The sequence below is a fragment of the Doryrhamphus excisus genome, chromosome 2 (assembly GCF_030265055.1).
Source record: "Doryrhamphus excisus isolate RoL2022-K1 chromosome 2, RoL_Dexc_1.0, whole genome shotgun sequence".
Taxonomy (NCBI): domain Eukaryota; kingdom Metazoa; phylum Chordata; class Actinopteri; order Syngnathiformes; family Syngnathidae; genus Doryrhamphus; species Doryrhamphus excisus.
In genome coordinates, this window is record NC_080467.1 from 1,598,901 (window position 1) to 1,623,866 (window position 24,966).

General features: G+C 37.5%; 1 protein-coding gene across 1 annotated transcript in view; it reads left to right on the top strand.

Annotated features, from left to right (window-relative positions):
- Positions 1-2,063: 2,063 nt before the first annotated feature.
- Positions 2,064-24,966, top strand: part of LOC131106682 (adhesion G protein-coupled receptor A1) — a 149,689-nt gene continuing 126,786 nt past the window's right edge. The window contains exons 1-2 of the mRNA XM_058055964.1: positions 2,064-2,657; positions 18,925-18,996. Coding sequence (XP_057911947.1) covers positions 2,440-2,657; positions 18,925-18,996 — 290 coding nt within the window. The 5' untranslated portion in view covers positions 2,064-2,439. The remainder of the gene's footprint in view (positions 2,658-18,924; positions 18,997-24,966) is intronic.

A 24,966-nucleotide genomic window follows, 5' to 3' on the forward strand; every position in this document is an offset into this window, starting at 1 on the left:
AATGTAACAGTTACTGATTGTAAAAGTACCAGATGGAGGGGTAGGATTTAATAAGCTTTGCTTCTTCCTACTCCTTTTGGACATGTGGAACTACGAACTGATTATGGGATGCACTCAATTGGAATCTGATGCATGTTCAAATGAAATAAAACCATTACCATTACCATTATGAATAAGTCATCGCTGAAATCATCTTGTATATGATTATTAACCACCAACAGAGTGTGAAGCTTATGCACCCTTGCCAAAACGTCAACAGAAGACTCTCTCTCCTCCAATAAGAATATTCGTGAAGAGCCGTGGCTCCCAGCCAAGGAAACGTTCCTGCAGGCTCCATTTAAGATGAATCACCGCAAATGATGATGTCAGCCACATCAGGTGACTTTCCTATTGCTCCCCGAGGGGGTCTTACTCTGCGGGAAGATCCTCATTCACACTTTTAGCCACGCGGTAACTTTACATCTGTGAAAACATGCGTGAGTGGCAGTCCTGGGAAGCATGCAAGCACAATGGGGAGGGAATCGGGCCTCCATATGCGGATAAACAAACAAGGCAGGATGTGTTCAGGCCAGTCATGTCAGGAGAATGGCGTGAGTGTTTGCCGGTCGGAGGGAGGAATAGAGAACACAAACTACTTTTGCCAGGTCAGTAGTGTGGCCTCGAGTCTTTTTTTGTGCTGCTATGTCAATAATGAGGGAGGAATTTGCACACTTTTAAGAACATCGGTGAACACAAGCGATAAAGGAGAGACATGGACATGATGCAATCAAGATGACCTTTTCAGTGTGATTGATGGACAGCTTTCATTGTCTGAAAAGAAAACATTTTTGATGCAAAATTTAGACTATGAGACCAGGGAACACTTTTTTCAGCAAAAGTGAAGAACAGCAGAGTGTCTGCCTATTACAATTATTATTATTGTTATTATTTAATTATCATTATTATTATTTATTTTTATTATTATTTACTATAATAAATAAATTATATAATAAATTATTATTATTTATAAATTATTATGTAATTTTTTGATAGAATATGTAACTAAAAATCTCTTAAAACTCACTTAAAATTTAAATTTTAAAAACTCAGCCCAGTGGTTCTAATCAATACAAAATTTAAATGGTCGGATTTTTTTCATATTTAGAGCATAGAAAACCTGTTTATGACCTTCTAAATATGCTTTTTTCAACATTAAAAAGAGCCTTCTAGACATGAAATAACACTCTACTCACCTTTACACTAATATTGCTCCATAATGTAGACATAATGAAAAAATTAGCCATTTAAGATGAAAATTAAGTGTTGTTGCAGATTCCTGTCTCATAATGATGGCTGTGTATCTCATAATTATCAGTTTATGTCCCATATTTGTGGCTTTTTAGCTCATAATTATGACTCACTTTCTCATAATTTCGATTTTTAATCAGAATCATATTTTTTTCAGATAATGATGACATTTTAAAATCATATTTCGACATTTTATCTCATAAATACTGTAACTTAATGTCATAATTTTGACATTCTTTATGTCGCCATTAATTATTTTAATTCAAATTATTACTTTTCTATCTAATGATTAATTGTTTTGTATCTTATAATTTAGATTTTCCCCCTCCCTTTCCCCCCACATTTCGACATTTTATCTCATAAATATAACTTAATGTCATAATTTTGACTTTCTATTTCATAATGATGACTTTTTTTTTACAGTATTTCAACTTTTTATCTCATAATTACAACTTTTTAATCTCAATAAACTTTGTAATGTCATAAATATGACTTTTATCTCATAATTAATTATTTTAATTCCACCTTTTAATCTCTAATGAGTAATTGTTTCCTGTTTTTATAATTTAGACTTTTTACCTCATATTTTTTTTTCTTTCAAATGGGCGTCATAAATCATGAGCTTCCACATGCATTTAAATTCATATGTTTATTTGAAAACAATATTTTGCTGCACTCCAACGGTGGAGAGTGACATATGTGTCACGTGATCTCCATTAGGGCTGGTTAACATGAAAAGTTCAGCTGGGAGTGGAATCGAACACGGCTGGGAGGGACTTTGCGGACGCAGGAGCAACAAGTCCAAGGCTGCAGGCATCGGCGTGTAGCAAATCAAGCAAACCTTTATGTTTATATTTATATATTTATATTCCAGGATGTTTCACTGTGACAATGACGCGCGCCAAAGTTTCTATTACGCACGACGCAGCCCAGGACGCCTTGGAGACTTTGTGTGAAACTTTGTGTCACGTCGCTGCTTTAAAATCGGTAGCGTGGGTAATTTGCTGCTTTTGGACAAGACGGGGTGAAATCTCCACCGCGGCTACCACAGGCTGGACTTGAAACCGAGCCCATGTGAAATGGTCCCGACCTGGAACACATGCTGGGAGGACATCACTTGACATATGAGCGTGAGAACAATCCCAGTCCAGCATGAGGAGTCTGGTTTTACTGTGCGCCATGGTCGGGCTGTGGGGGTCCTGCCTGGCCAACAGAAACTGTCCAGACCTGATTGTGGACAGTTGTCACTGTTCGGCGGAGAGGTCCAAGGAACTGAGCAGGCAGCACATCCGAATCAAAGTCGTTTGTGATGATGTGGACCTGTTGGAGACACTGCATCCGAGCTTCCTGCCTAACAGAACCTTCTCCCTGTAAGTAGCTACTACACTGTCAAAAAAAAAAATCCAAGTTTTCAAAATTTGTTTCAAAATTTGTAACCTCGCTGCCTTAAAATTTTGATGAAATCTAGCAAATTATTTCAGGTAATTTCAACTCACAACTCCAAAAAGATCAAGTTCACGTGACTTATTGCTTTGTTTTGGGAACTTTCTTTATTAGGTCAAATAAACAAATATTTTTTCTCAAGTAATCGCAACTCACTTTTAATTTAGTCTAACTAATTAGCTCAAGTCAATTCAACTCACAATTAAATTGAAATTAATTGAAATAATTTGTTAACCTGATTTGAAAATGAGTTGAAATTACTCGATTTACGTTGTTGATACAGTAAACCTCGGATATATCGGATTCAATTGTTCCCATCTGGTTTTGTCCGATATAAGCGAAATCCGTTATATGCGTATACCGGAAAATGTCCGTTTTACGCATATATCGGATTTATATCCGGTATATGCGTAAATCGGATTTTATCCGTTATAAAAAGGCACTTCCTTGACTATGTTTCCAATGTACCTGGACGCGCAGGCAACGCTGCAAACGCTGCAAATGACGTCGTATAGCGGCCTGTCACGATTCGGCGAATCGGAGCGCCACGATGCGGCCATCCGATATATGCGAGGGAAATTTAATGGAAATGCATTGGAACGGGACTGGAGATTTTGTCCGAAATAGGCGAAATCCGTTATAAAAAATCCGACATATGCAATGAATTTTGATTGGAAATGCATTACAGAAAAATTGGTTCTTTTTTTATCTGTCCGTTGTGAGCGAATTTCCGATATATCCGAGTCCGATATATCCGAGGTTTACTGTACAACCAAAATATTTGGTTATTTGACCTAAAAAATGAAATTCCCACAACAAATCAATAAGTCACGTGAACTTTGGTCTGAACCAGACTGAACTTTTTGATTAGTTGGGAGGATCAAAACCTTTTCTAGTTGTCTCAACTTTTTGGCAAAATTTAGTTGACCTGACACACAAAAATAAGTTGTGACACCTTATGACCTGAGTGGAGTATGACATTTCATTCCAGCGTCTTTGAATGCGTCTTATCTTACCTTATATAGTTTATCTTAGTTCATTTAACCAATTTTATGCTGAATTGTATGCTTAATGAAGGCAAAAGATGCATAATTGTATTGTATTGATTATACAGTAAACCTCGGATATATCGGACTCGGATATATCGGAAATTCGCTCACAACGGACAGATAAAAAAGAACCGATTTTTCTGTAATGCATTTCCAATAAAAATTCATTGCATATATCGGATTTTTTATAACGGATTTCGCCTATTTCGGACAAAATCTCCAGTCCCGTTCCAATGCATTTCCATGAAATTTCCCTCGCATATATCGGATGGCCGCATCGTGGTGCTCCGATTCGCCGAATCGTGACAGGCCGCTATACGACATCATTTGCAGCGTTTGCAGCGTTGCCTGCGCGTCCAGGTACATTGGAAACATAGTCAAGGAAGTGCCTTTTTATAACGGATAAAATCCCATTTACGCATATACCGGATATAAATCCGATATATGCGTAAAACGGACATTTTCCGGTATACGCATATAACGGATTTCGCTTATATCGGACAAAACCAGTGGGAACAATTGAATCCGATATATCCGAGGTTTACTGTATTGCCTTAAATATACTGTACATTTTGAAAAATGGCCGAGTGGTTAGCATGTAGGCCATACAGTCAGGAGATCAGGAAGACCTGGGTTATATTCTCCACTTGGGCATCTCGATATGGAGTTTGTATTTGTTTAGGTTAATTGGCGACTCCAAATTGTCCAAGGTATGAATGTGAGTGGCTGACAACCAGTCCAGGGTGTACCCCATCTCTCGCCTGGATAGGCTAGTGGTATAGAAAATGGATGGATGGATGGATTCATACACTAATTTATGTTGTTAATTTTTATATTTATTTGTACAATTCAATACAATTAATGGCATAAAACATACAAATCACTGTTTTTGCAGTGTTTGCATCGTCTTTCTTACGTCTGCTGTTACATTTCCAAAAGAAATGCATAAATCATGGCGATGATTTCCATTTTATGTCCGAATTTCTTAACGCAGCCTACCATGAAATCAGCACAACAGAATGACAGACGCCCCCAAAACAGCAACCTCCCGTAGTCTCAAGCAGTCACCTTTGACTAAAATATTCATCCCGTTGCCCCGCTCTTATTATCTGCATCATACCGAAACTTATTCAAATGTGGATGTTGCACTTTGATTGCAACTCTGAGAAGCCTTTCTTAATATTCTTGCATGCTCTCTTGTTGATGAAATAGCACTTCATACACTTGGGGGGGTTGATAACGCTCTGCAGGTGCGCTGACTGACTGCTCCACTAATAGACTTATTTCTTCCAGACTTGAGGTGTGCCTTCGGAGTGCGAAAGAAAATATGAAATGTACGTAAAGGCAGCTGACAAATTATGGCCAAGCGCTCCTCTGAACTGCAAGCTGACTTGATTAGTAGTAGCACTTTGCTTACTGTCATTTATTCGCTTTGGAGTTTGGTGCGGGCGTTTGTTCCTCTAAGTGGGGAATGGTTAACGGCTGTGTTCTGTATTCGGCATTTGTCAAAGTGGTGCTTTTCGCATCTCAGAGGTAATAAAGAGTTTTTATTTTCAAAATAATAAAGCAAAATACGACTGGATTAAAATGGAGTTACAAAGAAGTGGAAGTAGCGTGACGCATTTCTGGCATATTGTCTATATAGTTTTAAAGGAGATTCGTGGTTATTAAAATTATTCTTATTATTAGGCCATTCCTCATTCAGCTTCATTCCTTGGTGAGCTGCTGTGGCCGGCCAGGAAGCAGTTTTCCTGCGCTAGGAAATGTGACCTTTGTCATGCTGAAGTGGCCTCCCCTGTCGTTCTTTTGTTGCGATGTGCTGTGCAAATAAACATATATATCGAGGGAAGTGTGCACATACCAATGAAGGCGGACCAACAAATCTTGCAAATGTCTCCCCACGCGTTCTCATCGTTTTCTCTTATTATTTTCGTTTTTGTCTTATAACCTATTTGGACAAGAAATTCCTTGTTTTTTTTTTCTTTATTTTCCCCCGGAATTCCATTCCAAAACTTAAACTTTCCTAGATTATAGATTCAGAGCCCACAGTCTAAACAACGTCAAGTATTTATTTGTTTATTTTTACATAATTTGGCCCAGCTCAGTATATGACTATTGATGATCTCGTTCTCAATATCAGTGCAGCTGTCCAGTTTAGAAATAGACACTGGTAAATTAGTATATGGTAATGGTAATGGTAATGGTAATGGTAATGGTTTTATTTCATTTGAACATGCATCAGATTCCAATTGAGTGCATCCCATAATCAGTTCACAGTTCCACATGTCCAAAAGGAGTAGGAAGAAGCAAAGCTTATTAAATCCTACCCCTCCATCTGGTACTTTTACAATCACTAACTGTTACATTTGTTCACTTCCTGCTTTCCATAATACAGTTTAAGGTTTTTTATGAATATATTTTGTATATTTTGTTATATTATACTTTTATATTATACTATTATTTTATATTATACTTTTATGAATGAAAGTTGCTTGTGTTGATACATTTTGTTTGAAATTAGATGGATTAGATTTCAAAACACATTTCATCATGGTAAATAAACACTTTTAATCAGAAGTAAAAATATTATCATTATAAAAACTTTACAAATCATGCAAGCTGGTGTTTCCCATTAAATCATGAATTAACCCTTTCTTACAAACACATTATGATGGGACTATCTGTAGCATCCTAACTCTGCTTCTTAACACAACTCATCGACACATACCACAACTAACTCGGTCGTGCATTATAACGTATCTGTTTGTTACTATTAGAGAAATTAGATAGTGTGTTGTGATTTGGACCCCAGATGCAGAGACGGGCAGTTAAGAGTCTTTTAATAATACGAGTTCAAAAATAGACTGCCAAGGAGAACACAAGGCGGTGGTGGAAAAAAACAAGAACAGTGCAATCCCACTTCTGACACCAATATGGTGATGTTGAAATTTGCAATTCAGGGAAAACGAAAAAAAAAAATACATTTGAAATACACTTCCTGTTGAGGTCTCATCAGTTCTTGAGCTCCACCAAGTTGTCCAACTTTCGGAACACTCAACTTGCCGACTGGAGCAACTTTCCCACCAAGTACAAAGTTCCAACCATTAGACAACCCACAGAGGAGCTGACCCACTCACCCGCTGAGCCGTAACAATGTGGATTAATGCAGACTTGCACACCAAGCAAACTAGCCAAACAAATAGATAAACACAAGCATAAGACGAGGATAAGGAAAGAAGCTTACAAATGTCTCACATTGTTGATCATGCAACTTTCTCCTTGTGTAACCTGAACTATCAAGTAATAGAAGCTAAACAGTAGCATTGGCCGTTATGGACCTTAGCATTCATTCATTCATTCATTCATTTTCTACCGCTTATCCTCATGAGGGTGGCGGGCACATATAGACAAACAACCATTCACACTCACATTCATACCTATGGACAATTTGGAGTCGCCAATTAAAAAACCCACGCTTGCACGGAGAGAACATGCAAACTCCACACAGAGATGCCCGAGGATGGAATCGAACTTTGGTCTCGTATCTGTGTGGCCTGTGTGCAGCAGACCTTAGCATATACTATAACTATATTTTTGGCATGTAAAATGACATAAAATGATATAAAATTTAAATTCAGCAGAGTCCTGCATAAAAAAGCTATTAAAAATAAAAAAGCCATTAATCCATAATTAAATACACTCAAATTGTAAAACACATTTAATTATTGGTAACAAACTGGCTAACGATTTGTACACATTACAACAAAATCGATTTTTCAATATGTAGCCTTCGATGGAAAAAGTTTTGACATTTTTTTTACTAACCGATTACCCGATGCATTGAAACAACAAACTCTAAATTAACAGATGAAGAAAATAATTGTTTACTCGTACACTCGTACACTTTTTTTTTTAAGTTGTAATTTGGGGGAAATTGGGGTAAAAGACCAAATATTGTTGGTATAAAGTTGTAATATTATAAGAAAGACATTTATACAAGATGAAAGCTGAAATAGTTGGAAAAGAATGTAAAAACCCGACAACAACAGAAATGAAAAAACAGAGAATAAAGTCAAAATATTAAGAGAAAAAAGTCGTAATTTAACAGGGAAAAGGACCAATTTTACAAGAATACATTTTGTTGAAAAATAGAGATTAAATATTAAAGAGAAAATATTTTTAAGTGGTATTTTTTTTATTTAAAAAGTTGTAATTTGCATTTCAGATGTAGTTATCACTGCTTGTACGTACATGTGTGCATTCATAAGATTTGTCTTTTTTCACCATTTTAAATCCCGACTTTATTCACCACACTGGAACAACTGTGCAGCCTGGCTCATCGTAGCTGATGCACTGCTTTTTCTGTGCAAGTGAAAGTGATTTTCTTCTGGATTTGCGTATCATCTTTGACGGAACCACACTAAGCTCTTCTAAAGCCTGCTTCAGTACTGTTTGAGAGGGAGAAGAAATCTTTTGATCCAAATCTTTGGGTTTAGCATTAAGTCATCTGCTGTGTGGGTCCTCGTCATCAGAGGGGCTGTTGTAAGCTCGGGAACCCAGGATTGGGCTAAAACTTGCGCTGTAAGAACATTATGCCTGGGCCAGAGGGGCGGAGAGATATGACAGATATTACATATTTTGCTACCGGATTGTAAGTGGATTACTTGTGATACATGGTCTTTATCGTCATGAAATTTGTTAACAGTTCAACAACAGAGATTGTGAAAAGGAGGTGAAGAAGCGTGTGCAGGCAGGAGGAACGGATGGAGAAAAGTGTCAGACTTGATGTGTGATAGAAGAGTTTCAGCTAAAATGAAAGGAAAAGTACACAAAACTGTGGTGAGACCATCCGTGTTGTTTGGTCTAGAGACAGTGCCACTGAGGAAATACACAGGAAGCAGAAGTGGAGGTAGCAGAGATGAGGATGCTGAGGTTCACATTGGGAGTGACCAGGATGGATAGGATCAGGAAGGAGTACATCAGACAGTTTTGTATATCTTTCCTTTCATTTTAGCTGAAACTCTTCTATCACAGCTAAAATGAAAGGAAATGTATACAAACATTGGGAGTGACCAGGATGGATATGATCAGGAAGGAGTACATCAGACAGTTTTGTATACCTTTCCTTTCATTTTAAACTGAAACTCTTCTATCACAGCTAAAATGAAAGGAAATGTATACAAACATTGGGAGTGACCAGGATGGATAGGATCAGGAAGGAGTACATCGGAGGGACATTACATGTCAGAGGCCTTGGAGACAAAGTTCTTTAGGCCAGACTGAGATGGTCTGGAGATTGGTTTGCTGTGGCGACCCCTGAAGGGAAAAGCCCAAAAAGAAAGAAGAAGATCATAATGAAATGAGTTAAATGTGTTGAGGGATTTTTGTGAACATCAAAACAGCCTCAACTATTTTTCCTCATATTTCTGTGAGGTTATTGATTTCTACAAATATTCTTTTGCACCCCATGTTATTATATTGTACACTTCCCTTCTTGGTAAGGTGCTGTGTGTGCCCTTCGGAGTAGTTTGACATGAATATTTCATTGGCATGCACACAAAGCCTGTGTCTGTGTTCTCTTATCCATGACATCTCATGCAAACCCTGCGACTGCACAAGACCAACATTTTGCTTCATATAATTCCATGAATTGTTTGACATTACGTGCTTGAAATATCAAAAGTGTGCAATGTGATCTATACTGGTGTATCGCTCAGAAGCACAACATTAGCTTCTGAAGGTTAATAAAGGTTGCAAATTACAACATGACATATTCCATATATTGTAAGTGTAAAATTACTTACCACTGTAAAACACTAATATCTTTAATGACTGAACATATGAAGAGCTTGCAACCAAAAGGCGCTAAATCCATTTTGACTGATTTCGAGAAAAACAATGATTTTTAACTACGCACATATCAATCTATTTGGTCATCAAGTCGATATTGCAAATGAAAGAGCTATCAATATAGGTCATAAAAATGCATGCTATAAAAATCCTGCACACACCATGTATTTTATATATTTTTTTTAATTAATTTTTTTTTCGGATTTAGCGCCTTTTGGCTGAAATAAATTTGAAGTCACCTTTAACTTCTTCAATGGCGTTGTTGTAAAAGAATGTAAGGTGATTTAATGTGCTATGCTAATAAAATAATTACAACACAGAAGCCTTTCTCAACATACAATACAAAATAATTATTATTAATTAAAATAATAAAAATGTTATTAAAAGCAGTGCTCATATTTGACTGCACCATGAAGGTGACAGTGACAAAAATCATCTCATTACAAACTCTTTACATTGTATGTTTTTTAGTACAAGTGAAATAATGTTTCTCATGAAAGTTGGAGGTGTCAAGGTAGAGACATGCCTTTTATGGCGTAAAAAAAACTTGTTACATGTTACAGAATACTGTAAAAACACAATTTGTGTTCTCCTGAATTGCATAACATACTGTAACTATCATACGTGTACTTCATGTACACAAACAAAACAGGATGCGCACTGATACTGGCTTTCTGTATGTGCAGTGCCAATTGTATTCTTCTCTCTGATTGGTCAGATTATCAATAGATGGGAAACTTGGGCCAATCAGAATAAAGAATAAAGAAAGGGATTTAGCTCCTTTTGGTTGAAATCTGAAATAGCGCCTTTTGGTTGAAAGCATACATTTCATATCACTTTTTTCATATTTTTTAAAATGATTTCAAGACCAAAATATGTGATTTGGATACACATGACAGAGGTCTATTAAACTCATGAAAAACATGCAACTTAGTGAAAATTGGATTTAGCGCCTTTTGGTTGCAAGCTCTTCATATGATGTAATGGGGATGAAAGTCTGCATTTATGGACTAGTCGTGTTGCGTAGCGTGATCATGGAAGCATTTTAATTGTGCTGTGCATGCATGCGGGATAATCTGAATTAATAAGTGTTGTGGTTTGGTACTGTCCCATTCCAATCAAAATTCTGGTTATTGTTATAATGTCTAAAAAATGTGTTGCAGTCTCCCAGAAAGCTTTTACATAGAAACCGCACTGTCAGCTTGACCTATTGACCCATCAGTCAAGTAATGAATGAATGAAATGAAGGACACTTGGGAGCAAAGCCAAGCTAATTGGATCATCACAACGTGGATCCAACTGAGAAGCAACCACAGCTAATAAAGTTACCAGCACCAAATATCCGTTTTTTGCTGACTTTGGAAAAGAACATCTAGTAGCTATGCACCTCCTAGTGGGGTAGTAAACACACGGATGCATCCGGAGAGATTTGTATTCAAAGTTATCTGGCACAGGAATTTGTCTGGAGATTCACCTTCAACAGGCATACTTGGCTGAATACACACAATAATTATGCTCCGTGGAGTGCACTCTGTGCTCAATTGGTATGAATTATTTACATCTAAGAAGCTCTGAAGCTTCTTCTCTTGAGTTCTTATTTTGGTGCATTGTGAAGATAAAAATGTGCATTAGCTTGTAATAATGTAATTCAAATTTACTGATGACGGAGACATTGGGAGACACATTTTAAGTAGAATATGCAGTTCCCTATTTAATAATGCATTGCCTACAGTTGATTTACTTTAATATAAGATACAATAAGTTGGTGGCCATATAAACAAAAATCCAAGCAGGTTGCATTTGTGGCTCATAAACAGTGGCGGTCACCAATAGCAACAACAGCAACAGCAATAAAACCGAGCAAAAAAAAAATCTCCAGATAGTGTGCAAAACTTTGCAGGTAAATTCATTCAATGACTAAATGACGTCGGCGTCTCATCTGCATAATAGACCATGTGTTTGTCATTTTGATGGATGCTCCGTGAGGCAAAAAGTGAGCAAAAAAAAAAAAGGAAAAGCAAAACAAATTTGTTTAGAAATACAAATGAAAGAATTACCATTGAATGAGAAATGAAAATAAATGCAAATGTAGTCTGTCACTTTTTTTTTTTATTCAAACTGAGTTCTCAATAATGGGATGGTGTGTCAGTAGGAGTGACGTGTGGCGAGGTTCATGGCTGGCGAGGCACTCTGAGTGCTCAATGGGAGTTTTTTTATGTTAGTACAGAGTGCTCATGAAAAGGATAAGAAAAAGAAGAGAATAATTCGCTTTGATTTAAAAAAAAAATTTAAAAGACGTCTTAATCCCATTTATAATTTTTTTTATATTTTTTAATTTCTATATATTATATTATATTTATTTATATTTATTTATATTTATTTATATTTATTTATATTTATTTATATTTATTTATATTTATTTATATTTATTTATATTTATTTATATTTATTTATATTTATTTATATTTATTTTTTTTATAATTTTTTAAATAAGTTAAAAAATATTTGTGGTCTTACCTTTCATGTGTATATGAAGTACATGCACACTAACTTTCCTGATTCCTATATATATATATATATATATATATATATATATATATATATATATGTTTGCATTCAACATATACTATGTCTATATACTATATACAATGTTTTGTGGTTTCATAGTATTTGTAGTATTTAACCATTCATCGCACGTTTTGTCGCTCTTTGATAATGATTAACAACCTTACAATGTAGAAAATAAATTGACTAAAGAGGGATTGCTGGAGATTTAGGAATGCAATCGAACATGAAACCAGTATAGGTATTGACCACAGCTCCCACAGGTCTCTGCATCTACTCGATAAAAGAAGGCCGTTACAATATCCCTCGTTGATATCAAGGAAGTGGTTTTGTGTGGCAGCGGCGGTCGATGTTAAGCGATGCCTCTGAACCTCTCCATGACATCGCATTAATAGCATACACGATGCTACCAGTACATAATGCAATAAATACATCAACTCACTTGAAAACGAAATAAAAACTGTCCCGCAATAAGCCAAACCAAAGCTAATTAGGCACACTATTCTTGTAAATTCCCCAACGGCTCATTTTCTGCCACTTGAATAAACAACTCAGGAATTTCCTTCCCACTTGTGATGAGTTAAATCCCAGGCAGATGTGCCTTACTATCATGTAGAGACTATATGGAGTAATGTACTGATAATATACACTTTTTGGATGTAACCCCTGGAGCATGTCCGTTTCCCATCCAAGGTCGGTGTTGGTTGTTATAAAATATGTTGTTTCCATTGGCCATGCCTTGGAACTCAATCTTTTAGAATAACACAGCTTTTGGCTGCTTTAAGAAAAATGGCTGAAAACCTCGAGGCCAATGGAATCCAGTGTTTGTAATAGTTAACATTATGATCCCTGCTCCACTTGGTCCTCATGATTGGTGGTGTGGATGGTGTCGTTTGCTATTTTGGTTCCTGGTCTTGTGTAATAATACAGCTGGATGTCTCTGGCGCATGGCCGGCAGGCTAGTTTCGAGATTAGTTACATTTCAGGCAGACCACACAGAAGTCTCACAGCTGTAGTGAGGACACAAAATCGGCAGCTTCTGTATAAGTGAAGAACTGACCTCACTCACATCATCGCGCTCATTTCCATGAAACGGCAATTTGGGATGATTCGCAGATATGTACGTAAACAGGAGTTGTGGCTAGCCTGGAATACGAACTTCCATATTGTCAGATCAGGTGTGCCGGGAATGGTCTATTGCCAAACATTTCCATTTTGGGGAGAATTGACCAATTATTGAAGGGTTTGACTGAACATTTTTTGCAAACCAACACATGTTGATATGCGAAGAATTTACTGTAAATATACGTAAGAATTTCAGGAAAACAACTGCATCTCAGTTTGGTGGTCTATTTTCACAGTGGTAATTTGACTGACAGGCGCACAGTGCAGACACGTGACCAAAACTTTTTTAGAGTGTCAGGTACATTTTAATGCAATAAACAATCACAGCAACCACTATTTAATGTAACCGTTTGAACCAGCATGTACACTTTTTTTTATTAATTGTCCCATCACATCTGATATCAGATCAAAGACATCACGCATAATGGGAACTAGGAACATGGGAACAGCTGAAAGCCAACCACAAACATCCTTGGCATTCGATACGAAGCATGTATTCTCATCGGCTTATCTCATTTCGAGAAGAGAGATGCTCGTTAAATAAATGCAAGTCAGTCGGTGTCTTAGGGACTTACCTGTGACGCATATTACTCATATTTATGTTTTAATCTTTATCAAGAAATTCCAACAAACACTTGCTAGCCACTTCATATCTAACATTGTGTTGGTCTGCTATATGATATATTTAACTGAAATTTATAAAGGAAACTCTTGAAAATGATCACGTTTTCATACCACTGTATTGTTGGTAATGCAGAATTACCTCTCAACAATTATATTTTTTGTAATTTCATTATTTGGCTTGGCCTAAATGATCAAACTATTTAGGTTTGTAACTACAATTATTAACATTAACAACACAACCTTCACCTGTTTAGAAACAAATAAGGAAAATCTTGTAGGACATTCTAAGTACAATTCAAATGAATCACACCAATCGGCTGAATTCTTAACAATCAATTAATTAGTTGATTAATTATTCTCACCGTTGTCCAATGTGGACAAGTTTTATTCGTGTTTAGCGCGGACATGAATTAGTGTGACTTGTTTAAGCTGCTGAACCTGATCATTTAATAAGTGTACTTTAATTGGTGTTAATTTGTGTCTGCCAGTGTGACTTACAGCATTGGAGGAACAAAAAAAAACAGTAAATACTGCATATAGCATCACTGTCAAATGCGCCTATTATACCACTGTGACCACTGTCAAATTGTATGGGCAGATATTGTACTTTATACCCGATGAGGCCTTTCCCTCCTCCTGCAATTATGTTATTTGCAGTGTAGCCACTGAGAACATGATTGACAATGTAAATAGAGAGTTGGACAAATACCCAGAAGTTTGTCATGAGGCTGTTTACATAATGTTCAATTCTGCTATTCTGCTCATTTCCTGGACAATACGCAGAAGCCCGAGTTAGGCACGTAGGGGTCGAAAAGCACACACCGACACACACACACAGACACACACATGCATTTGCACACACACAAACATACAGCACAGGACACGCTTGAGTTTGCACAAACAGAGGCTGTCTGTCCCACGGTAAGATGTCCACAAAGGGAGGTGTAGCGGTATGGGGAACAGACGGAACAAAACACGGCGACAACATCATGTATTGCATGATCTCACAATTCGTTATCTTCACTACAACACGGCCTCCACATGTCTTTGTCAAAACAACAAAAGTCTTATTTCAGTCAGTGAGCTTGGTCCTACCTGCACTTTCTCACCATGTCCCTCTGACTTCATGCTGACATATTGACTACTATTTTCCGATGTCGAAGAGCTTTGTGTTAAAATAAACCCAAAGTGACAGAACCCCTGCTATGGTATTATTGTATGGATCAACAACAACGGAAGCATAGACTGCTGCATACTGATGTTTGGCTTTCTTCCACAGCTTGGTGATTCCAATTGAGCTCAGCAATTTCACGCTGGAACAAATATACGGGTGCGCACCTCCCAAAAAATCTACAACACCATTTGTTGATTGGTCACTCTTTGATTGGTCGACTTGTAGTGCATTATTACCTGTCTGTACATGACCAGGCCATCTTCGTCAACACCTTCTAATCTGATTTTGGATCTGCTGACTGTTGTCACTCATCTCTCCTCTCTTGAATTACCATTACGACAGAAACCTAGCAAGCTAAACAGTCAATGAAAGTTGTAGTTCCTCACAGAGTTGACGGTGCATTGCAAGTTTAACACTGATCAAGTATCCAAAGTGCAGCCCAGGGGCCGTTTGCAGCCGGTGGCTCATAACATTTCTTAAAGGTTGGCAGCTCTTTCATATTTTATTATAAGAAGTAAGATTCTAGGGCATGCCCAGGAATGACGCTGATATGATTTTGCTGACAAAAGCTTGGGTCCATCCTGGCCTGGGGCTGAGAGAGGGCTTCCTGAACGACGATCCAGCTTTTCCTGCCAAGACAAGAGTTATCACCCCAGGGAGGATTTGTACTTTCCCCAAAGAATATAGCCACATAAGCATTCCTGGTAACAAATTGTGTTGACAGAACGGTGACATTTTTGACGTGTTTATACATGTGGTCAAAATGGTTGGCAAGCTGGTGTGAAAGAAGGAAAAACCTACAACTGGAAACGGACGAAAGTTATAAGAAAATTTAATTAAATTTAATAAAATGTAAATAAATACCATAAAATATTGTGACACATACCAGTCCATGAGGACCAAGCAGCTATTTATTTGACAGGATGGATGGGTGAATTTCTTAGGTATACCTTTAACTGAGTGTTCAGTTGCTGTGTGGTGAGATTAGCATTCATTAGCATTCTACACAGTGAGTCAGATTGTTACATTGACTAATGACTTCCTGTGACTTCCAATGGCTCGACAAGCTTCTCTTGAGTTCACTTGTAGCTCGTTATTGGCTCCTGACAAATAAAAAATTACAGTTTCCTCACTGACTCATTGGCGGCACTGTATTTAAACGATTAGTAGTAGGTCTGAAGTAAAGGATATGTCACAGGATTCAAATTTTGCCATAAATTAGCTGCACCGCCGTATAAAGATGGATGGATTTGTGACACTTGTAGCGTAACTGGGCCAGTTAGCAAAGAACTACAAAGTCAACGACTGATGATATATTATAGCTGACAAGGACTTTTTGTGACTAAAAATACATTAAGAACACAGTTGCACTCACAAAATGTATTAATAAAATAAAAATAAGATTTGTAATCCGTGATAAGTCATACACAGCGACAGTAGATACAAATAACTTCGGTCTTGCTACAAGAGCCATCTGCCAGGGCTTTGAAGCTAACTTTACGTTCTTCATTTCCCATCCAAAAATTACAGAACGGCGCATTTACAGGCAATGAGAGGCGTTCATTTGATTGGTTAAGATTACGGCTGTCCGCCAGTGGGAGGGATCAAGGCGCAGGGATCGGTGCGCGGCGCTGCGCCAGACTGTGCTGCTCACGAAATTTGGAAAGTGTGCTGGCCACAGCCCGTTGGGCCTTGTGCCGCACCTGATCTACGAAACTAGAACCCAAGGTCCATAAGTATGCAGCATAAAATGATCTAAAAAATACACTCAAGAAAACGATTGCATACAGTATTCAGCCCAAAAGATAAACTACTTCTTAAAACACTGTAGTGCGGGTACAAGATATCTCAATCGGATTGGGGAAAGGAATATTCCACCCCTGTGAATCCGATTATGTATTCATTCGGATTGGCACTTTTGAGATGTATACAAAGGTTAGATTCTTTCCGTTTGAGCAAATAACCAGAATGGAATTGGAATATTTGGGTCCATGTAAACGTGGCTAGTGATTCAGTCACTGGCACAATATCTGGTGGCAGAACCAACTCAATCAAGACAGACAGCTAAACAACACTTTGGCTCTCCTCATGGAAAGTTTGCATCCTAAAAAAACAACTTGAGATGAAAAAAATCGACAAGCATCAAGTACTTTGCATACTATGCAGGAAGAAGTTTTCTTTCAGCGAGGCACTCCAAGGTTAAAGTATCATACCAACACAAAACTTACAGTAAATTAGACAGGGATTCTCTGCAAGTACTTCAGAGCACTCATGGAACGTGGGTTCCTCTGACAAACTGCCAAATGGATTACACAGGTTTTGGAAGTCACACATACACAGAGATTGGTGCAAAGTGCCGTCATAAACTAAAGTAATGAGAAAAATCTACAAATTCTATAACAAAAAAGAAAGAAGATTGAGAAAAAAATGTCTCCCTGATTGGACTTCTGGGAGTAATAGAAGCGCCACATGAGAGATAAAGTGAGATGTCTGGGAGTGAGCAATTGAAGAGTCTATTTACCACCACAAAATAAAACTCAATCCATTAACGGATGGATATTGATCATGATTAATCTAAATTAAGCTGCAGCAGTGGCGTGATTAATTGTGATTTGAAAATGTCCCATTTAGTCCAAATTGTATGCATAGTATGCAGGGCCGTGAATGCTGACACATTTTGAGTGCGTTTGTTCATGCTTCGGTGCGTTCATGTAGAGCTGCAACAATTGAATCATGAATTGACGATTCATCCATTATGCATTTAATCAACAAAATTTTTGGTATTTTATTATATATTTATTATTTATAATTTATAATAATTTATAATAATTTATAATAATTTATAATAATTTATAATAATTTATAATAATTTATAATTATTATATATATTTATTTTTTTTTATTTTATTACAAATTTAAAATATTTTTATATTTATTTTATATTTTTTTCAGCATCTCAGTTGTTTATAAAAGCAGACCTTTTATCTTTGTGTTGTAGGCAAAACAAGATATTCATACATATCAGCAGATCAAAGCTTGTTTGTATATGGTTCATATTAATTTGATCATGTGGCCCCTAACTGATTACTCGATTCATTGAAACAGCAATTTAATTAATTGAGGAACAAAACAATTTATTTGCAGCGCAATTGTAATGAATACCAATTCCAATGACCAAAGTGAAGGCATTGCATATCCATATAAAATTCCATATAAATTGGAATTTGATACTTAAATGTTCTGCACAGCGGACAAGTGGTGAGCGTGCAGGCCACACAGCTAGGAGACCTGAGTTCGATTCCACCCTCAGGCATTTCTCTGGGTACTCCGGTTTCCTCCCCCATTCCAAAAACATGCTAGGTTAATTGGCGACTCCAGATTGTTCATAGGTATGAATGTGAGTGTGAATGGTTGTTTGTCTATTTGTGCCAGTCCAGGGTGTACTTCGCCTTTCGCCTGAAGACAGCTGGGATAGGCTCCATCACCCCGGAGACCCATAGAATATGAATGATTAAATGTTCTGTATTGTAGAATAATACAGGTGGTTCTCATACTTTTAAAATGTGACATTGAATTGATGAAAAATGATTCTGTATCATCAACTAATACTCATGTAGGATATAGAAACATGTTCTGGCTAAGTGATTTACAACTTTAAGCGCATTAGGCTTAGATCCTTATCGCATTACAATGTATTTAGACTTGAATATGTCGTTTTCAAAAAAATACTTTTCTTTGACATTATTGTACTCATGGGCACATTGTGTATATTGACCTCATTTCCAATCATATTTTGCCCTTGAACAGAAATCTGAGTAACAACAAGATCTCTGTGCTGAGGAACGGCTCCTTCTACGGCTTGGCAGCGCTGGAAAAACTGTAAGTACTTAAATCAAGACGGCTTTATTGTTTTGTCCTCCCCTGAGTCACAGTCATTGTCATTGTACTGGAGCTCCAGAAAGCAAAAAAAGGAAGACATAGCAGGAGTTGCTTGTTCAAGTGTGTCTGGCAGGAGGATTGCCAATAGTTTTCACCTTTTAGCCCCGGTGCTTAACCTCAATTGGCTCGGTAAATGTCTTAAAAAAGATAATATAAAGCATCATATATGAGTCTAATGTAGTGCTGGATGTGGGAGTCCTGAGAGCATGTAACCCTTGTCAATGAATCCCAGACTTTATGTGATGTCCCAGTAGGCCTCATTGGAGCAGCCTGAAGATGAGATCTATGATGGCCGTGCTGCTACTCATGTCTGCCCCCAGAAGTCACCAATTGATTGCTTTCACCTCTGTCGAGCCCTCGGATAACTGCTTCTATAACTGCTTGGATGGTGACACCGAAATTTGTAGATAAAAAGGAAATGTATTTCTCCATTTTTAGGTCAATCACCCTTCAGATGAGGGTTTATTGAAGAAAAGTATTGAGACTTCCAGAGATGGACTGGACTCCGAATTACCACCGAATCGTATTGCATCAGTTCTTTTATTCCAACTTTGTGGGAATAGTTCGGAGAAGGCTCATTTCTGTTATTGCATGACATTGCAGTATAAGAAGCATGGCTGCAACTAATGATTATTTTCTCACTCGATTAATCTGAAGCTGGTTGTTTCGATTAATCAAGTAATCAGTTAGGACTTAGACGAAATAACTCAAAATGAACAAAGCACAAATGTCGATCTTTTTTAACTAAAACACAAAGATGATAGGCCACAGTGGATGAGTGGCCATACAACTAGGAGACACAAGTTTGATTCCACCCTCGGGCATCTCTGTGTGTTTGCACGTTCTCCCCATGGACCAATTAACCTGCATGTTTTTGGAATGTGTGAGGAAACCGGAGCACCCGTAGAAAATGCACGGAGAGAACATGCAAACTCCACATGCAAACTCTGGTCTCCTAGCTGTGAGGTGATAGGTGATAGCTGTGATAAATATAGATATTTTTTCTCACTCGCACAAGCTTAACTCTCACTTCTGCACAAACTTACCGTTCACTCTCTTGAGACGTTCTGTATTTTGCACTGTTTTGGTTTGTATGATATTTACAGTTAGTTGGTCGACTTGTGTCTATGTACGCGGTGCATTTGACAAGACAGAGTTGAAAACGGCTCATGTTGCGTTGGTCACTGTCTATTTTTTATTCTTTCCCTCTACTTGCTTCTAATTTGGCTAGTGATATAAAGTTGGTTGGAAAAATTTTATCATAGTTATCATAGTTATCTGTATTTTTGAGACAAATACAGTCAAGGCTGACAGATTATTCCCCTGTTTGCCATCAGTGAATGTTCACCAATCACCAAGTCTTAGAGATACACAGTACACATACACTGTAGCTATACAATAATGTACCAATTTAAGCCCCCACACATGTCCTCCACAATCCATAATAAAAATGGTGTGGTTGTCCGAAGTAATACATTTGGCTAAATTTCAGCGATCCACTTTACCTTTCTACTGTCTTTTCTTTTACTAGGAAAGTTCAGATTTTGTTGCGTTGGCGTTTTCATTGTTGACCTTGCTAAACGCTTCATACTTCTATTTGTGTTTGGTCCTCAGATGAACTATTTACATTGTGGTACTGAATGCAGCTCTGCTAGTACCACCCCTTGAAGTAACTTTCAAGTAGCTGTAGGACTATTTTCATTAACAGTACACACATATTTCCACATGTTGGACATGGCTTTCTTTATTTCCCTTCCTGTTGCAAAAACAAAACACTTTACAGCAGCTGATGTAAAAATCAAGTTGGGCTTATTATCTGATTTCTGATCAATAAAGAAAGGCAAAAATCGGCATGACTACAGGACATCTCTCCTACAACTGTTATGAATAGAGTTACTGTCAGTCACCTTCTGACTTCCTCCCTGCCTGCTTAATTTTTAAAGAATGGAATAACATTAAAGCTATAGTATGCCTATAATTGAGTGGCTATATAGTCTGCCTACATGACAATGTAATCTGTCTCAATGTGTCTTTGTGCCATTTAACCTTTAAACGCTCATTCCTCTTGCTTCACTTGAATGATGGGACCCCGTACCCCAAGGTTTGTCCTACCTTACTTTGCTCTTTTCTTCCTCTCCCTATCTGGGCACAGCATTCCTTTGTTCTGCTCCATGCAGCATTTGGATACATTTTTCTGTGCACTTGATGCCAGGCCAGGTACGCTCAGTGACTAGAAAGTGGCTGCCAACTGTTCTTTGATACGGCACATTGGAATCACGGTTGGTTGGCCGAATGACAGAATAAGAGGGAATTGGCAGAAGATTGACAAGTGTAATAGTGCATGTTTGTGTGATTGCACCGTTCATTCTCAGTGAGCTCGGCTTCTGGAATAGCAAACATCCTTGACGGGGTAACAATCAGGTAAATAGTGAGTTTTTTTCCGTGGAACTGTGAATATTTGTAGGTGGAGCGATGGAGGTGGTGGGTGGGGGAAGACGAACGCTGTTTCCTTTAAAGAAAGTATATAACAAGTGAACAACTTAATGTCTGTGCGATACTGATCATCACATGGGTTAACTGAACATTTTGTTTGAAATTTTAAAATTTATTTATGATGAGTGCTATTGGCCAGGGGCACTGTTCGCTGGGAACAGGTAGGACAATTCCAACGGCCAAATAGGTAATTATTAAAAAATGAAGGGTGAAGGGTTCTCGGTTGCATCCTTGCTATCAGCTATATGATCTGAAAAAAAAAAATAAAATCACCTCAAATTAGAAAACACATTTTAATTGCATATTATATACCTGACAATAAATAAATAAATAAAAAGAGAATAAAGTGCATTCGGATTCTGAGTCTGACAAATATAAATAACACCAGAAAATCAACATAAATGCACTTCATATCACCTCGTACTTTGGTACGAGGTACATTATTAAAAAAAAAAACAAAAAAAACCCAACTTAAAACTGTATTATGGAAAGCAGGAAGTGAACAAATGTAACAGTTACTGATTATAAAAGTACCAGATGGAGGGGTAGGATTTAATAAGCTTTGCTTCTTCCTACTCCTTTTGGACATGTGGAACTGGGAACTGATTATGTGATGCACTCGATTGTAATCTGATGCATGTTCAAATGAAATAAAACCATTACCATTAGATATGTACACAATGCATTCCGCTTGTAGTATAGTAGATAGGATGTGCTCTTGAAGTGACATTCATTGGAAAAATGCCTTTCAACATTATTTTGCAAGGCAAAAATAACAAGATTAACTTTAAATGTAATGAGGTCGGAAGCTTTGTTGTCTATTTACAGTATGCATCTTGATGTCTACTGTCTTTTTAGGAACATTTGCTTATGTAGGCCAGCAAACTTGATAATTATATATATGTGAGTGAGCCAGATTTGTGTAATCATCCATCCATCCATTTTTTTTGTACATTTAAAATATGTCTTATATTCAATCCGAGAACATTTCACAATTAATGTTGTTGTTAAATAAAATGCAAATAATTATTTGGCCTGTAAAGCATAAATGATCGCTATTAATCAACGTTCTCTGTGTGTGTTAGATAATGAGCTGAATACCCTACCACCCAACCTCTAATATGGACCCATGCTGCTAACTGTAAGCCAAAGTGGCTCCCACGGTAGCAAAGCAGGAACAAAGGCCGTCACTGTTATCTGGTTGGTTAGTTTTGCCACTTAATAATGGGTTCCCACCACACAAACGTCTGTGTATGATCTCCAGTTAGGAACCTTCGATCATTAGAGAATGACTACTACACAACGAAAATAAGTTTCAGTGTTAGTTACTTACTGAACTTATATATTTGGTACATTACACAAACTTTATTTTTAAGAATGTGAATAAAGGTGAATGGACATATCTGTGCAGAAACACTAGAATGATTCAGGGTATTGTTTGCGATGGTTCACTCTGAGAAGATGTCCAAGCCCTTTACCCAACATTCTGTTGGCTATGTACAGGGTTAATGAAAAAGAATCAACTGATTTTATGATGCATTGCTTCAGTTCTCAAGAATTGTCATGGAATGAGTCAGTGACCATTTCAAAGTTTTGAATAGATGCCTTCAGGGGGCTGTCGTAGCATCGGTCTTCCGGCAAAATTCAGTTGATATGCTGATACGCATCTGCAGTAGGGTTGGGCGCTATACTGGTATAGGGTCTTCCAAAGATAAGAAAATGACTTATACGGGTAGAAATGATAAATACAAACAAGCACACCGGGCAGTGCACCAGTCTGGTTTTACAATTCGGAGCTGGTTTTGGCTTACAGAAGAAGGTTGGTGAAGTGTTTTTCTCCAAGGACACATTGACAATGACTGGGTGGAGGTAAGGAGGATCAAAACGCCAACCTTCTGTTTTTTTTTTTTTTTAATGACCTGTTCAACCTCCTCAGCTCCGGCCTTATTTATGACATTAGTTATGTTAGCAACGGTGTGATCTTTACTTCTTTTGTCTTGCAGACATGTTAGTGCAAGCTCTAGTTCCACTGGGACAAAGAGACCTGGACGATTCATGTTCTCTGCAATCTCAAGCAGCAGTTCTTAACCTTAAATCTTCCATTGACTCGAAGGGAATATTTTTCTCTGAGCAAAAGCCCTGCAGATGATTACCTAGGGGAAGCGGTCAAGGTCAATTTTCCAGGGAAGTTACAGTTTTTAGCAGATGCAAATCGTCTTCATGGTTTTCCAAGTTTCATAGGTGACACTTGACTGGGTGACATTGTCTTGGTTTCATTGGGCCATGGTTTTTAAACGAGCAAAGGAAGCAGATAAATGTTTTAAACCAGTATGATGAAAGAGTCTCCCAGCTTTTGTGTTTTGGGAGTTGTTTCTTCTTGTGTTCAGTTCTGCTTTTTAATAGCGTATCCGCTTGCATCAGCGGGAACTCTCCGGAGAATCCTTCTCACACTTTTTGACCTTTCTACTGTGTTCTTTTGGAACTATCCCACCTACTGCTGACCATATTAATACATTCGCTGCTTTTAAAGGACTACTGACCACTAAAACAAAGGCAGCCGGACATTTCTGTGGAGAGTTATTTCTGTGGGTTTAGTAGACTATTGTTAAGAATTAGATTAATTGATTAAATTCACAATGGTACATGTCAGTGTGATATCATATTAGAGCTATAAATGATGTTTATGTTTTTACTCAAGTAAAAGGAAGCTTCTTGTTTTACTTTAATTTAATTTAAATTACTAGGTTAGGCCGAGATGGGCCTAATCAATATTAACCAAACTCTAAGGCTTCTAATTTTGGGTGTGGCGCAGCAACGCATTCGTAATTTTCTCCAGCACACCACAGTGTGCAGCCAATTTGATAATTTGGTAGACTGGGCTGTGCCGGGATTGGTGTCCATTTTTTCAGCTTTTTTCACAATTTAGTGACAAAACAGCGCGTCGAAGGTGCCCTGAAAGATCGCCAGCTCCGACCTGTTCTTCATAGTCAAAATAGCTGTATCCCAATGACAGCGTTGTGAGCTAGCTCATATGAACTCGTAAGGAGGCAGACCTAAACAGCTGTTGAATTTAGTTGAAGTTAAATCTGTGCTGATATAAATGGAGTCAATTGCAATAAACAATGAAATAATATAATATATTCTAGACCTTAAAAGGGACCAGTGATGACTTCTAACACATATTTTTGTCACATGTTTTCATGATCACGAAATTCCCTTTAAAGGAAAACTGCACTTTGGGGGGAATTTTGCCCATCAATCCTTATATGAGACACATAAACACACATTATTCTTTATTCTGTGCATTCTAAATAGAGTAAAACAGTAGCACGAGGTAGGTAATAATGCAGGTAATGGCATTCACCTAGTTTGCCTCTATTAAAACAAGCCCAAAACCCTCCAAAAACCTTTTCTATA